This window comes from Toxorhynchites rutilus, chromosome 2 (genome assembly GCF_029784135.1).
Source record: "Toxorhynchites rutilus septentrionalis strain SRP chromosome 2, ASM2978413v1, whole genome shotgun sequence".
Lineage (NCBI taxonomy): Eukaryota > Metazoa > Arthropoda > Insecta > Diptera > Culicidae > Toxorhynchites > Toxorhynchites rutilus.
The window spans coordinates 17,944,660-17,958,546 of NC_073745.1; the positions used below are offsets into that span (position 1 = coordinate 17,944,660).

Sequence of the window (13,887 nt, forward strand, 5' to 3'; positions counted from 1 at the left end):
GAGTATCAGCATCGAAATACGGTTCCTCGGGAAGGCATAGAAGCAGCCGCCACACACACACATACACGCGCGCAACTCTTTTCGTTTGCTGGTTATCGAGAGGAAACCTGGAAAAAAATGATCGTTGCTGAAAAATAATCTGCCAGTTCCCCTTGGAATTGAAAATTACATTCAAGCGAGTTTATTTTAATGTTTTCTATCCATATAATACTGCGACCACATACATTTGGTTTTGTGATTTGTCAATCAAGTGCAGTTAGCAGGAAAGCTTCTGAAGATTATTCTTCAGAACAAGGTTTTTTGTATCCAATATTGGATGCATAAAACCTTGAGTCTCCAACGTAACACTCTCGTTTTTGAAGTCACCCAAATATTTCATTCAGGATGGATTTAGATTCAACTTCAAACAAATGATCTCTAAATCAACGATAGTCCTACGTCACCCTTGCGGTTATACCATAGATATAACCCACTTCCTGTTTTTTTTAAAATAAACCACTCAAAATGCTTTATATTGGAGCAGAAACTCTTATGATTTGAGTGGCTAGGATGATTCAAATATCATAGAATTGCATGCAGATCGGATGCTCGTGAAAAAATAATACTGAAAACTATAGTGACGTAGAAATTGGCTCACCAAAACTTGTCCAATTAAGATGACATCACCGTTTGTGTTAGTGAAGTGGATATTTCTCAATAATCAGAACAGAATATGTCAAAATTTGATATATTTTCGGAGATTTTTATTGTTACACCACACTTTTTTTCATCATCTATATGATCTAGACCTATTCTGCCCTAAATCATTGCTTGTGTTCGAACAGTTTAAGATTGACATTATGATTTTGTTTTTGCTCTTATTGTTCGCTTACACTGACAATAACTCTACTGATTTGTGCCGACTGATTTGTTTTTTTTTTTGTTTCTGTATAAAAGTTGCTTCCCTAATCTAATTTTATACTTGTTTATAACATGTGTACATCTTTGTGTTTACTACGGCAACATGCCCGCGACGATCAAGGAAGATAGCACTAATCCGCCAACTCATCCCATCCATTGTTACGTATGCAATGCAAAACTAAACATCCGGGTGCTGCTACAAAATACGTGTGTCCGCTAAATAAGTATTCCAAATCGAACCCAAAAGGCGCCAAAATCTCACCCTTCCCCGATTCCACCGGCTCATCACATCGGCAGCTGGAAACTTCACTTACTTGCCCAGCAAACAAGGCATTATATCACATTTCCGCTCCTCAAGCCGATGCGGACAGTACCGGGTATTCTCCGGATTCAGCACGTAGCGGGTGCGCTGCTGGACAGCGTAATCTCCGCAGGTTTTACTGCAGGGAGACCATGCGGACCAGGCCGAGTAAACGCACTCGATTGGTTCCGTCGAGTAGCGTGTGCTTGGACCCCACGAGGGATTGGTATCGTGCCTCGAGGAATCGCAGTGCACGAAGCAGCGCTCCACCTTGTGTAGCTTCCGGGGGCAGCGCTGGCCACCGTTTGAGGGATGCAACTGTGAGAAAAACAGGGTAAGAATATGGCTTAGCGAGTGATTGGATTTTATGGTGGGGCATAACTCACCAAAACGGATCGGGTTTTTGAACGGAACCCTTCGCCACAAGTAACGTTACAGGGGCCACGCTTCCAGTGGGAAGTTCTGCAGTCCTGCTTGATGTCCGTCGTGTAGTCGGAGTTGGTACTTATTTGATCACGAATCGGTATATTAGTAAATTTACGATCTGAGAATAAATGGATCAACAACGAATAAAGGATCAATCTATGGATCGAGCAATATACCTTTACTGCAAGTATCTAAACAATCTTCTCGCGACATGAAATTGTTGTGATTTCCACCACAACCGGAGAAGAATAAAATCGCACAATCGTTAGCGGCACTGTTGTAGAACCATCGGGTCTCAGAATCGCGACAATTTCCCATCTTCGGCTCCAAGAAACAGAGGTCTGAACGATACAAAAAAAAAACTTCAAGAAAAAATTCCACAACAAATACTCTCAATCTTTACCTGGAACTCCGTACAGCCCATCACAAGGTGGAAGGTCATGTCCACAGGTAACCTCCTCGACGGTATCCACACCATAGCAGGGGTCGTTCTGATCCGTAATTTGCAGACTGTTGTCCAGATCGTCCTCTTCTTCCTCCTCGTCCTCCTCATCATCCAAGGTTGGACGCCGCTTCGTTAAGTAGTAATTTACGAATCGTTTGTAGTGCATTTTCGTATTCAAAGCCTGACTGATCGGCATTCGGGTGCGCATTTTTCGGCCAAGTCCACACGTTACACTACATGGTCCCCAATCGGACCATTGGGTCATCTTACATTTTGGGTTAATCTACAAAAAGAACATAACAAACTTGAAGCACAACCATATCCTCACATGATACTCGCAGAACTCACATCAGCACTGATCACCGGTTGCGAGATGTCTCCGCCACACTCCGAGCTACAGGGCATCGTCTGCTGCAGTTTTGGTGGATTTGGCATTCGTTCGCACTTCTTCCGGGCTCCCTTTTTCTTATACTTTCTCGAGCGAGTCTTGTTCCCCTTGCCGCAAGGAGTGCTACACTCACTCCACGGTCCAAACTCGGTAACCTCGCACTCTGGATCACTCTGATAGATCTCGTCTAGCTCCTGGCTGGTCTGATAGTCACAGTCCCTCTCGGTTCCAACGCATGGCCGACGATCGAACAATTTCTTCTTGCAATCCGCTTGCTTAGCCTTGTTGGGGAATTTGTACGTTCTGCGGCGGGTTTGTTTTCCCTTTCCGCAGCGCGAGCTGCATTCCGTCCAGTCTCCCCAGGGCTCCGTTTCGCAGACCTGCTTACTCTCGATCTCTTCCTCATTATCAGTGCCACAGTTTTTCTCGTAAAGCCTTTGTCGTGACAAATAGATCCTAGCCAAAGGCTTCATTTCCGCGCCATTCGGTTCGTAAAATGGCGAACGAGGATCATTCGGGTAGTTTGATTTAATCCGACGAATTACATCCGGAGGATTCGTCGGCTGGTCTGAAGAAATATATGTTGGGCCACTATCCGTTCCCGCATCCCACGGATACAAATTGAGAATCTTATTCTCCACCCAAGAGCAATTGTCTAGACATAGCTCAAGTCCAGAGACTCCAACGATCCAATCGGGCGAAGGATCAATCATCGATACAATCGAAACCAAATGATGATTCGAGTCGACTCGAAACACGGCAAAAGTTTTTCCGGTAACATTGGGATAGGCAATTCCACGAGCTTTCACGATGGTTCGAATTTTGTCACTCTGAGAAATTGTAACTTTCACATTTTTATAAGAATGCAGGGAAGATTAGGTTAGCTTACCTGATTCTTTAATTCGCTCTCCAGCATCCTCGTAGAGCCGTGTTCAGCCACCTGCTTCAATCCCTCACTGGCCACCTGACCGTACTCCCAGAATCGATAGTCCACCGTGTGCGATGCCCCAATCACATCGCTGAACCTTGTCAACCACCCGTTGGAGGGAAAATCTTTCGGATGGGTGTGTCTCGACCACAAACCCTCAAACGTTAGCTCGTACTTAGCCTCATCGCAAGAACAGCACTCCTTCAGCACCGGCGGCTGGGTGTCCACCGAGTCAGCTTCATCCTCGCAGAAAATTTTACTCAACGGTCCATCGTCCATGTACCACACGTCCCGATGTTCGATTACGGTCGCACGGATCGCTATGCATCCGCTGCCGGACGGGGGAGCAACCCAGTTTACCTGTATCTCACTCTTCGGAATCGAACTGGTTTGCGTGACGGCATTAGGGCAACGCTCGCTGAACTTGGTCAGTGCATCCCCGAGCAGTTGAAACGTTCCCACGTTGACCAGCCCACCGCCGCTGTTCTGCAGCTCGAGCCGGTTCAGCGAGATCTCCCGCTCGGCTGCCAGGAAGAAGCCGGAGAATTTGTGCGGGACTTGCATCGAGCGGATGCCGACCAGGCTGACTGTGGGTAGAGAGAATGGAGAATGGATTAATGGTGAGGGTTTGCTAAAACAAGAAAATAGTGAACGTACAAAAATGTTCAGCTGTAGGGGAAATCAGGGTGAACCGACACCCCCTGATTTTATCAGTTAGAAGTGTTTTTTTTTAATCTTCTGATGCCCCATCTACACACTTGACGTTTCTTACGTTTCGAGTCACCCCTGCGGAAGTCGCTTTTTGTCAAAACAAACAACAAAACAGAACCGCTCAGCAAACAGTAGTAGAAATTTCGAGTCAATTCGGGGTCATTTTCAGACAGGGTAAAACCAACACCTGGTATTTCTTTTCTCTAACAGAAAAATATGTTCTTACTTTTTGTAGATGTCTCGAGTCTATATTTGGAAGACAAAACGGGAGAGTCGAACTGATAAAAAAGCCAAAACCAGTGTTGAACCGGGCATGACAACAAGAAAACCTTGGCAGAGCTAATGATATCCCTTCGTTCAACGCTCATAGGCACATCTTCCGTGGATACTCACCTTAGCTGGGATAAAAACCCTTGTTTGTACCCCGGACCAGGAGCAGGAATTTATACATCACCCGCTTGATCTTGAGAACCGTCTAGCTTTTAAATTGGTCCGAAAAAAAATTATAGGAGGTTGTGTCCAAGATACGACCGCATTGTTGACGTAGAACTACGCTGTTATTTTATATAAGTCGCTTGTTTATACGTTCGGATATTATTCTATAATGCTTTGGCGCACCTTAACGTCTGCTCCGCCATAACGTCAGTTTAATGCATTGATGAATTATCAATGGCACCAACGAAGCCCTTATGATGACGGAAAACAAACAATGTTAACTGCTTGGAAAAAGACTGAATTGTGCCACACAGCTTGTACTCAAACACCCATCGATGCGAATTCGCTGATGAGTTTGTCAAGAGCGACCGCCTTCACCACCAACGGGGGGAGCTTGATTTTGGTTGCTCTCTGGGTAACGTCGTTTACATTTTCGACCGACGCGCCGAAATCGCCTACTTCGCTGTTGTTCGATGCGATGTCACACTCGCGAAGGTTCGGTTCAGTGCGAGCGCTTTTCACTGCACCAACATCACGTGCATCATTAGATGACGCTTGCCTCGAAATTCTATTGCCCCTGGCAATGCGTTCGTTTTTTGCAGGGCTCAAGCCTGCCTTCCTCTTCGTCTTGCTCATCACACACTACGCGAAGCGTCCAATTTATGACGAGGAAAAAAAAACACACGATACGAATAACGTGAAAAACGAACAGAAAAACCAAACGACGATATCCAAGTTGGATTAGCACTGGTGGGGTCCAATCTTAGATCGAAGCGCAGCGAAAGCAAAGTGAACTGGATTGCTCAACAGTCCGATGCCGAATGAAAGTTTGCCTCAGCGAGATCCACTGTTTATACTCTAGGAAAGTATTCCCCTTCATTCCTCTACTTTTCTTTCTTCTTCTTCTTTGTTTTTAAGAGGCTTTAAACTTTGCAGTTCATTCGCCTCTAACAGCTTTTCTTTCGTTTACGGAGACTTTCAATCCTACTATTTCCCCTCCGTTGGTCGTCGATAAGTTGCTCGTTATTGACAGTTCTGTTCGGGAAAGCACACAAATGGACAAAACAAATGTATGGGAAAATGGGAACGCTTATAGTTTTCATGAACTTTAACCCTTACACACCAGGGAATTGTGATGTATAGAATATCAATCAAATCTTAGGGAACTTCCGATTCGTTTGGTATGTAAATCGCCAAAATCCGTTCGCGGCAAAAATAGTTATTAACGTTAACTTTATTTCATAAAAACGTGACCTGTTTTATGATTTGGCACCCTTAATGAAAGACGTAGTTCTACGTCAAAAAACACAGTGAAACATCCTCTCAAAACGAAAAACTGCTAGCTGAGATTTCTAGACCGGAATCCGAATCGTTCCGCAAACCTAAGACTGTAAGGACCGTATCGTTATTTATGGGTACGCCTTAGAGTCTCCGTCTGAAAAAGACTATAGCTTGTTTTGACAGCTGTTTATTTTTCTCCTGTTGTTGACACAGTTAGCGTTCAGTTAGCATTGTTAAAAGATCGTTTTTTCCTAAAAGTGCAATCATGAGAGGGCTAACAGAAGAAAAACGAAAATCCATTGTGACCAGATACTGCTCCGAAACAGGAATATCAATGAGAAAATTGGCGAAGGCGGAAGGAGTAAGCGTCCATGCGGTCCAAAACGCTATCAAGCGATTTGGTATGTATAATACATTGAAGGATCTACCCGGTCGCGGCAGAAAACCTGGGCCATCCAAGCCAAACTTGGATAAAAAGATTTGCAGGCAATTTGAAAGAAAAAAGGAATTATCGATACGGGATTGCGCAAAAAAGTGTGGAACATCAATCGGTATGGTTCAACGTGCCAAAGAACGTAACTCACTGAAGGCATATAGAAAGCAAAAATGTCCCAAACGCAGCCAAATTCAGGCAAGTTCCGTGAAAACCCGTGCCCGTAAGCTTTACGATGGGATTTTAAGCAAACGCGAACTGTGCATCGTCATGGATGATGAAACCTACGTCAAACTGGACTACAAAACTCTTCCTGGGGCACAGTTTTACACTGTAAAGCAAGGAACAGATGTCCCGAACGCGGAGAAGTCAATTTTTTGCGAAAAATTCGGTAAGAAAGTGCTGGTTTGGCAAGCTGTTTGTCAATGTGGCATGAAATCATCTCCTTTCTTCACTCTCGGGAATATGAATGGTGAAATTTACCGGAAAGAATGTCTCCAAAAGCGTGTGTTACCGCTCATCCGAAAGCACACTGGTCCGACACTATTTTGGCCTGATTTGGCATCATGCCACTATGCACGTTTGACCTTGGATTGGTATCGCGAGAATAATGTCGATTTTGTGGAAAAGGAGATGAATCCTCCAAATTGTCCACAAATAAGACCTATTGAAAAATTTTGGGCTTTGATGAAGGGACGACTGCGGAAGAAGGACAAGGCAGCCGATGACCTTGAGCAGTTCAAAAAGGATTGGATAAATGTGAGCAAACAAGTCGATGAGACGGTTGTCCAGAACCTAATGAGGGACATCAAGAAGCAGGTGCGATCATTGGCGCGAAAATCAGAATCTTGATTATTTTTTACTGTTACTCCTTTCTTTCATTCATAAGATACAATATTTTGATATCAGAACTGAAAAATAAATGCAATATTTGAAATAAAGCTGTGTTTTGAGCGTACCCATAATTAACGATACGGTCCTTATCAGCGGTGAGAGCTGAGGGATTCAATAAACTGTCAGTGGACAGCTTTTTCTTGCAGTTGAAATACATTTGCTTTTTATCATTCAAAATCTGAGCAATTCAATGACATAGAATTTGCAACTATCCACCTTCTCCCCTCTTAAAGTATCCACATAGTACATGGGTAGCCTGCTAATACTGTTCAAATGTTGTAGCAAGTTTTGATTCGTTTCTTTAAAGATGTCGGTTTTACCCGCACTCCGATTTGTTTCACCTGAAAACATCAACTTTTGTATTCTATCAAAATTCGAGTTTTGTTCAAAAAATGATCAACAGATACTGTAGAATGGTTCTTGAACAGTTGAAGAGAGGTTCCGTAACGATTTGAAATAAAAGAAACAAGGGAGGTCTTGGAAATATGTGGAAATCCTTAGGGTCCCGGTTGTACCTTGATTTCCCCTACAACTGTTTCTGTTTCTCAGTAACAAATTATTCCAATATTCAATGACCACTATTCTATGAATGGTTCTTATTCTAAATCATTTTTCCAGGGCAAAATCAATCCAAAATTACATTGACTAAAAAAAATCATGCTTTGATTTTTTTTTATTTTCGTTTTTTCATGTTTCTTTTTTCTCAAATGTGATTCCAACGTGATGGTTTTTCGACACTTTTAAACAAAAAATAAGCGGGAATGAATGGTAAAACCCTTAAATTGCTGTTGAGAGCTCATAAAAAATTGTTTTATGAAGAAAAATGAAAATTGTCAAAAAGTAACATGGGACAATTATTTGTAGACCGGCAGTCTGGTACAGATGAAAAAGTGACAACCCTGCTCCGATCTATGATTATGATTCATCTATTTTCACCGTTTGTAAATTATAATCAATAATTATGGATTTTTAACTTTGATCAAAGCACTATGTTTTTCTCCTTTAATACAATGCTCGGCCACACACTGGAAAATTCCTCGTGAAATAATGACGCAGCTCGCATGGGAAATTTTTCCTCGACCAATGTGCATACTATATATTGCGTTTTCTGATTACCACTTGTTTAACTTGACCTTCGTTGTTTTAGAGATGCCTTAAACTTTCCAGTTCATTCGCCTCTAACCCACTTGTTTTGATCGATGCAACACGGTTCGAGGGATATTGAAGATATTGAATTGGTGGACAAATGTATTGCTTCGAAACCAACATCGTTTTATCGAGTATGCACCGTTGCTAGTTGTCATATAAACGTAAAAAAATTGGAAATATTGGAAACAACTATCATTTGAATATGTTTTCTTCTAATAAACGCTTTGTCGCAGTCTTTTTCGGACGGACACTATGTTAATGTCCTTATAGAACGAATCGACAGTTGTATATGAACTACAAATAGAGAGGGGGTCTTCGTAGCCTAATTAGTTGCGTGTCCGTTACTAAGCGAACGATCATGAGCTCATAACTCAGGGTCCCTCAACTGAACATCTTTGTGTGCTATTGTAGCTCCTACGTCCACGCAACAATCATCATGTGACGGTAATCCCAGTCCCTTATCGCTCACATTTTCGGTCTGCTGCATCGATAATTGGCACTTTAATAACACAACAATGCAAGCCTCATATCAACAGTCCCGCTGTGAACATTCGAACAATAGAAATATTCTTACGGCAAAAAAAGGCGACATGTGTTATGTATCGATATAATAGGAATACTCTTACGCCTGAACGGCTACTGTGTAATAGATAAAACAAATGTTTATCGATGGACAGGAATACTCTTACGCCTAAAAATGGCTACAGTGTTATACACAACAAAAGTTATCTTAAGATAAAAATGTACACGAATGAATTCGGCTCTGTTACAACTGAATTGCTAAATGAGCCTAATGATAGAAATAAACAGATGGGATAAAAAATAGAGAGATAATTGAAAGAACCGTTTTCCTGCAACAGAAAAGAAAATAATCAAATGAAATTTAAAAAGTATCAAAAAATAGTTAACATCTATATATACACTTGACAAAAAAAATAGAGGAACAGAGTGCGAAGATGAACATTTTGAGTAATGTTTGACATGCTGTAACTTCGTGAAAAATAAACGCATACAGATGGGATACACATCATGTTAAAGCTCCAACTTTCAGGTAATAGAATATGTTACGTACATATTTTTGTGTTGTTTTATGTTTATTTTTATGTTGTTTTATGTTGTGTAAGCGTAGTGGACAACAATATCAGGAAGAAATAAAAAAAATAGTTTTTTTTGGCTTTTTTTACAAATTTTTAGACTAACACAATTTTTTGCTAACAAACTCAATGGCAAATTCAATTAACCTTATCAATTAGCTTTCATTTGGTTTCTGAAATGTTTCTATAGAACCTTTTCATAAACTCACAATTTCATGAAAATTAACATCTCAAAATGTAGTATCATTTCCTTCCATCGAAAGACCAAACCAATTGCATTTGACCATTCTATCGCAGTACAACCTTTGTCAAGAGTAGCTCAAGTACGAGACATGGGTGTTTGTAGGTACGAGTTACAAGGATTGCAAAAAGTGATGATACTCACACGTATACATACACGTTCCCACCAGTGTTGCCACATTTTTATCTGTACCAGAAGGGTTAAAAAATCTTCCTCATCTGTACTTTTTCTTCAAAAAATCTGTACCATCGAAAATATTCATTGTGAAGAAAAGTCATAAAGCATGAAAAAATACTCATTTATTAACTACAAAATATTATATCGTTCGATAACTCGCAAGTAGATCGGATAGGTTTTCGAAACGATCCAACAAAGGTGTTTTTTTCCACATCGAATCAGACTGTGTTTTTTTTCATCGGTTGCGCTTGCGAGTAGAGCGAAGCTCAAAGTGGTGCGCGACCGAGACGCAGAGGATACAATTCAGACGGATTTATCACACACGCCACACAGCAGCGGCAAGTATAAGTTTATTTTTCTTTTGTCCTCCTATCATTCCTTCTACCATCTGTGCTCGATTTACACCATTGTTCATCTGTGTGTTTACCAAATCGGCAAACGTTGGCATTAGGGGTGTCAATTTTTTCTTGGTTACATTACCGTTGAAATTTTATTGGAACTTTTTTTCATTTTAGAATTTTATATAAATAAAATAAATTAATATAAATATTATCCGCAGCATAATCTTATAATATTTTTTTTTTACTTATTCATTTTGATAATTATTATATTCTGTTCATATCGAACAGTTGGCCGATTTTTCTAATATGGCTGAGGGCGGAAAGGACCCCCCGTTGACGCAATTGAATATTTCTGATACCGAACCTCCTCCTGAAGAGCAGGAGGATGAAGCAGAAATTGAGGTAGAAAATTCTGTTTACGAAGTTGATAGTTCCGAAGATGAGGAAATCGACGAGAAACAGGATTTTCGTCCTAAAGAATACCCTGAAGGCTCCAAAGGCCCATTCATTGTGTACTTTAGACGAAAATCCAAACCTCTCAATGTCATTCGTATCTCGAAGGAACTAACTCAACATTTTTCTGACGTTACCGAAATTACACGGATGGGGCCAGACAAACTACGAGTTGTCGTCTCAAGCAGGACCCAAGCGAACAAAATAACGCGCTGCGACCTCTTTGCGATTGAGTATCGTGTATACGTACCCTGTTGCAACGTCGAAATAGACGGCGTAATAACCGAAAAGGGTTTGACCCGAAAAGAGATAATCGATGGTGTCGGTCGCTTCAAGAACTCCACACTAAAAACTGTGAAGATTCTTGCATGCGATCGACTGAAATCTGTGTCACATAAAAATGACAAAAGAATTCTCAATCGGACAAACTCTTTTCGTGTGACTTTTGAGGGTTCCGCCCTTCCAAATTACGTTGCAATAGGGGCACTTCGTTTACCTGTTCGATTGTTTGTACCCCGGGTAATGAAATGCAACAAATGTATGCAACTCGGTCACACGGCCGCCTATTGTTGAAATCAAAAACGTTGCGCAGATTGTGGAGAGAGCCATGATGAGAATCCTTGCGCGAAAGAGCACAAGTGTCTTCATTGCGGCGGGACTCCTCATGATCTTATTCAATGCCCGGTGTACAAACAACGAGGGGAAAAACTCAAGCGTTCCTTAAAGGAACGTTCCAAGCGGACTTTTGCAGAAATGCTTAAGAGTTCCGTGCCAACGACACAGGACAATCCCTACTCCATTCTGCAGAACGACGAGCCTGTTGCTGACGCTCCCAATGCCGGATGTTCCGGTACATCGCAGGGTGCCATCAGGAAAAGAAAAATTACTTCTTTTCCACCATTCCCCAGAAAGAATACCGAAACTTCCCAAGTTGGAATGAAGCCTCGAACTGAACGTGCTGAGAATAGGCCGAAGCAAGTACCTCCCGGTTTACGTGGTCATGCTACCAACCAGGGGTCCTCAGCACTTCCCGGAACAACAACGAACACGTCTGTTCCATTTTCGCGGTCGAAGCAACAGCCACTACCTGGCCTGCTTGCGCTTTCAGACCTTGTGGATAACATTTTAAATGCTTTAAATATAAATGATCCTTTTAAAAGCATTGTATTATGTTTGCTTCCGGTTGTGAGAACATTTTTGAAAGAAAAATGTGGCTTTTTAGCAGCGTTCATTTCCCTCGATGCCTAATTCAGCGCAAGAGGTCAAGGATTTGACCACTGTCATACAGTGGAATTGCAGAAGCATCATCCCTAAACTAGACCAATTTAAATTTTTTAGTTCACAGTTCTAACTGTGATGTATTTTCTCTCTGTGAAACATGGCTTTGTTCAGCCGACGAGCTGAATTTTCACGATTTCAACATTATTCGCCTAGATCGTAACGACTCGTTTGGTGGCGTACTATTGGGGATCAAAAAACGTCACTCCTTCTATAGAGTCACTATCCCATCGATTACAGGCATTGAAGTTGTCGCTTGCCAGATACAAATCAATGGTAAAGAACTCTGCATTGCTTCAATATATATTCCTCCCAGGACTACGGTAGGCCGCCATCAGTTCTTTGATATTATCGAGGCATTGCCGGAGCCGCGGTTAATCTTAGGTGACTTCAACTCCCATGGAACAGCATGGGGGTCACTCTACGATGACAACCGTGCCACGTTGATTTATGATCTGTGCGACAACTTCAACATGACAGTTTTAAATACTGGGGAAGCAACCAGAATAGCCAACCCTCCTGCACGGGCAAGCATGCTAGACATATCTCTCTGCTCTTATTCATTATCCCTGGATTGCACATGGAAGGTAATCCAAGATCCCCACGGTAGTGATCACCTACCAATAATTTTATCGATCGCCAATGAATCAAAATCTAGTGAGTCAGTCGATACTGCGTATGACCTCACGAAAAATATTGACTGGAGAAAATTTGCAGAATTAATATCTGAAGCAATCATTTCGATGCATGAACTTCCTCCCCTTGAAGAGTATAATTTTATATCAAGTTTGATTTACGATAGCGCACTTCAAGCTCAAAAGAAACGTGTACCGGCTACCACTTTCCGACGTCGTCCTCCATCACTTTGGTGGGACAAGGAATGTTCAAAGGTCTACCTTGAAAAATCATCCGCTTTCAAAAAATTCAGGAAAACTGGATTAGTGGAATGGTTTCGAAAGTACCAAGCTCTAGAAGCCAAACTAAAAGGTCTGATTAAAGCAAAAAAGCGTGGATATTGGCGGAAGTTCGTCAATGGTTTGTCAAGGGAGACCGCTATGAGTACTCTTTGGAATACGGCTAGGAGAATGCGTGGCTGGAACCATACCAATGAAAGTGAGGAATACTCTGACCGTTGGATTTTCAAATTTGCAAGAAAGGTTTGTCCCGATTCCGTTCCTGCACAAAACGTCGTACGCGACATTCCGCTCCAAGGCGATTATGAGAATTTTTCGATGGTAGAATTCTCAATTGCACTTCTCTCATGTAACAATTCAGCTCCGGGGTCGGACAAGATTAAATTCAACTTGTTGAAGAATCTTCCCAACTTGGCAAAACAGCGTTTGCTGAACTTGTTCAACAAGTTTCTGGAGCTGAATATTGTCCCGCATGACTGGAGACAAGTGAGAGTGATAGCCATACGGAAACCCAACAAGCCGGCTTGCGATCACAACTCGTATAGGCCGATTGCAATGTTATCCTGTATTCGCAAATTGTTAGAGAAAATGATTCTACTTCGTTTGGACAAGTGGGTTGAAACGAACAATTTGCTGTCAAATACGCAGTTTGGCTTCCGCCGAGGTAAAGGGACAAATGATTGTCTCGCGCTGCTATCTTCTGAAATCCAAATCGCATTTGCTCGCAAAGAACAAATGGCTTCCGTTTTCCTCGATATCAAAGGGGCATTTGATTCAGTTTCCATGGAAATTCTCTCAGAGAAGCTTCATAATCGTGGACTTTCACCAATTCTGAATAATTTCCTGTACAATTTACTGTCAGAAAAGCACATGAATTTCTCTCATGGCAACTCAAAATCTTCTCGTTACAGTTTTATGGGCCTACCGCAAGGCTCCTGCCTAAGCCCCCTCTTGTACAGTTTTTACGTCAATGATATGGATGATTGTCTAACTAGAGACTGCACGCTGAGACAACTTGCAGACGATGGAGTTATTTCCATCACGGGTACTAATCCCGTCGTTCTGCAAAAGTCGTTGCAAGATACCCTGAACAATCTG

General features: G+C 41.9%; 1 protein-coding gene across 4 annotated transcripts in view; it reads right to left on the reverse strand.

The window, feature by feature from the left end:
* Positions 1-713: 713 nt before the first annotated feature.
* The window catches only part of LOC129767008 (spondin-1), a 160,540-nt gene continuing 147,366 nt past the window's right edge, over positions 714-13,887 (reverse strand). For 3 of the 4 annotated variants that reach the window (XM_055767608.1, XM_055767612.1, XM_055767609.1), the window contains 6 exons: positions 3,350-3,975; positions 2,421-3,290; positions 2,031-2,355; positions 1,804-1,968; positions 1,588-1,745; positions 714-1,519 (listed from right to left, as the gene is read on the reverse strand). In XM_055767608.1, coding sequence (XP_055623583.1) covers positions 1,211-1,519; positions 1,588-1,745; positions 1,804-1,968; positions 2,031-2,355; positions 2,421-3,290; positions 3,350-3,975 — 2,453 coding nt within the window. In that variant the 3' untranslated portion in view covers positions 714-1,210. The remainder of the gene's footprint in view (positions 1,520-1,587; positions 1,746-1,803; positions 1,969-2,030; positions 2,356-2,420; positions 3,291-3,349; positions 3,976-13,887) is intronic. The other variant, XM_055767610.1, reaches the window with a different exon arrangement.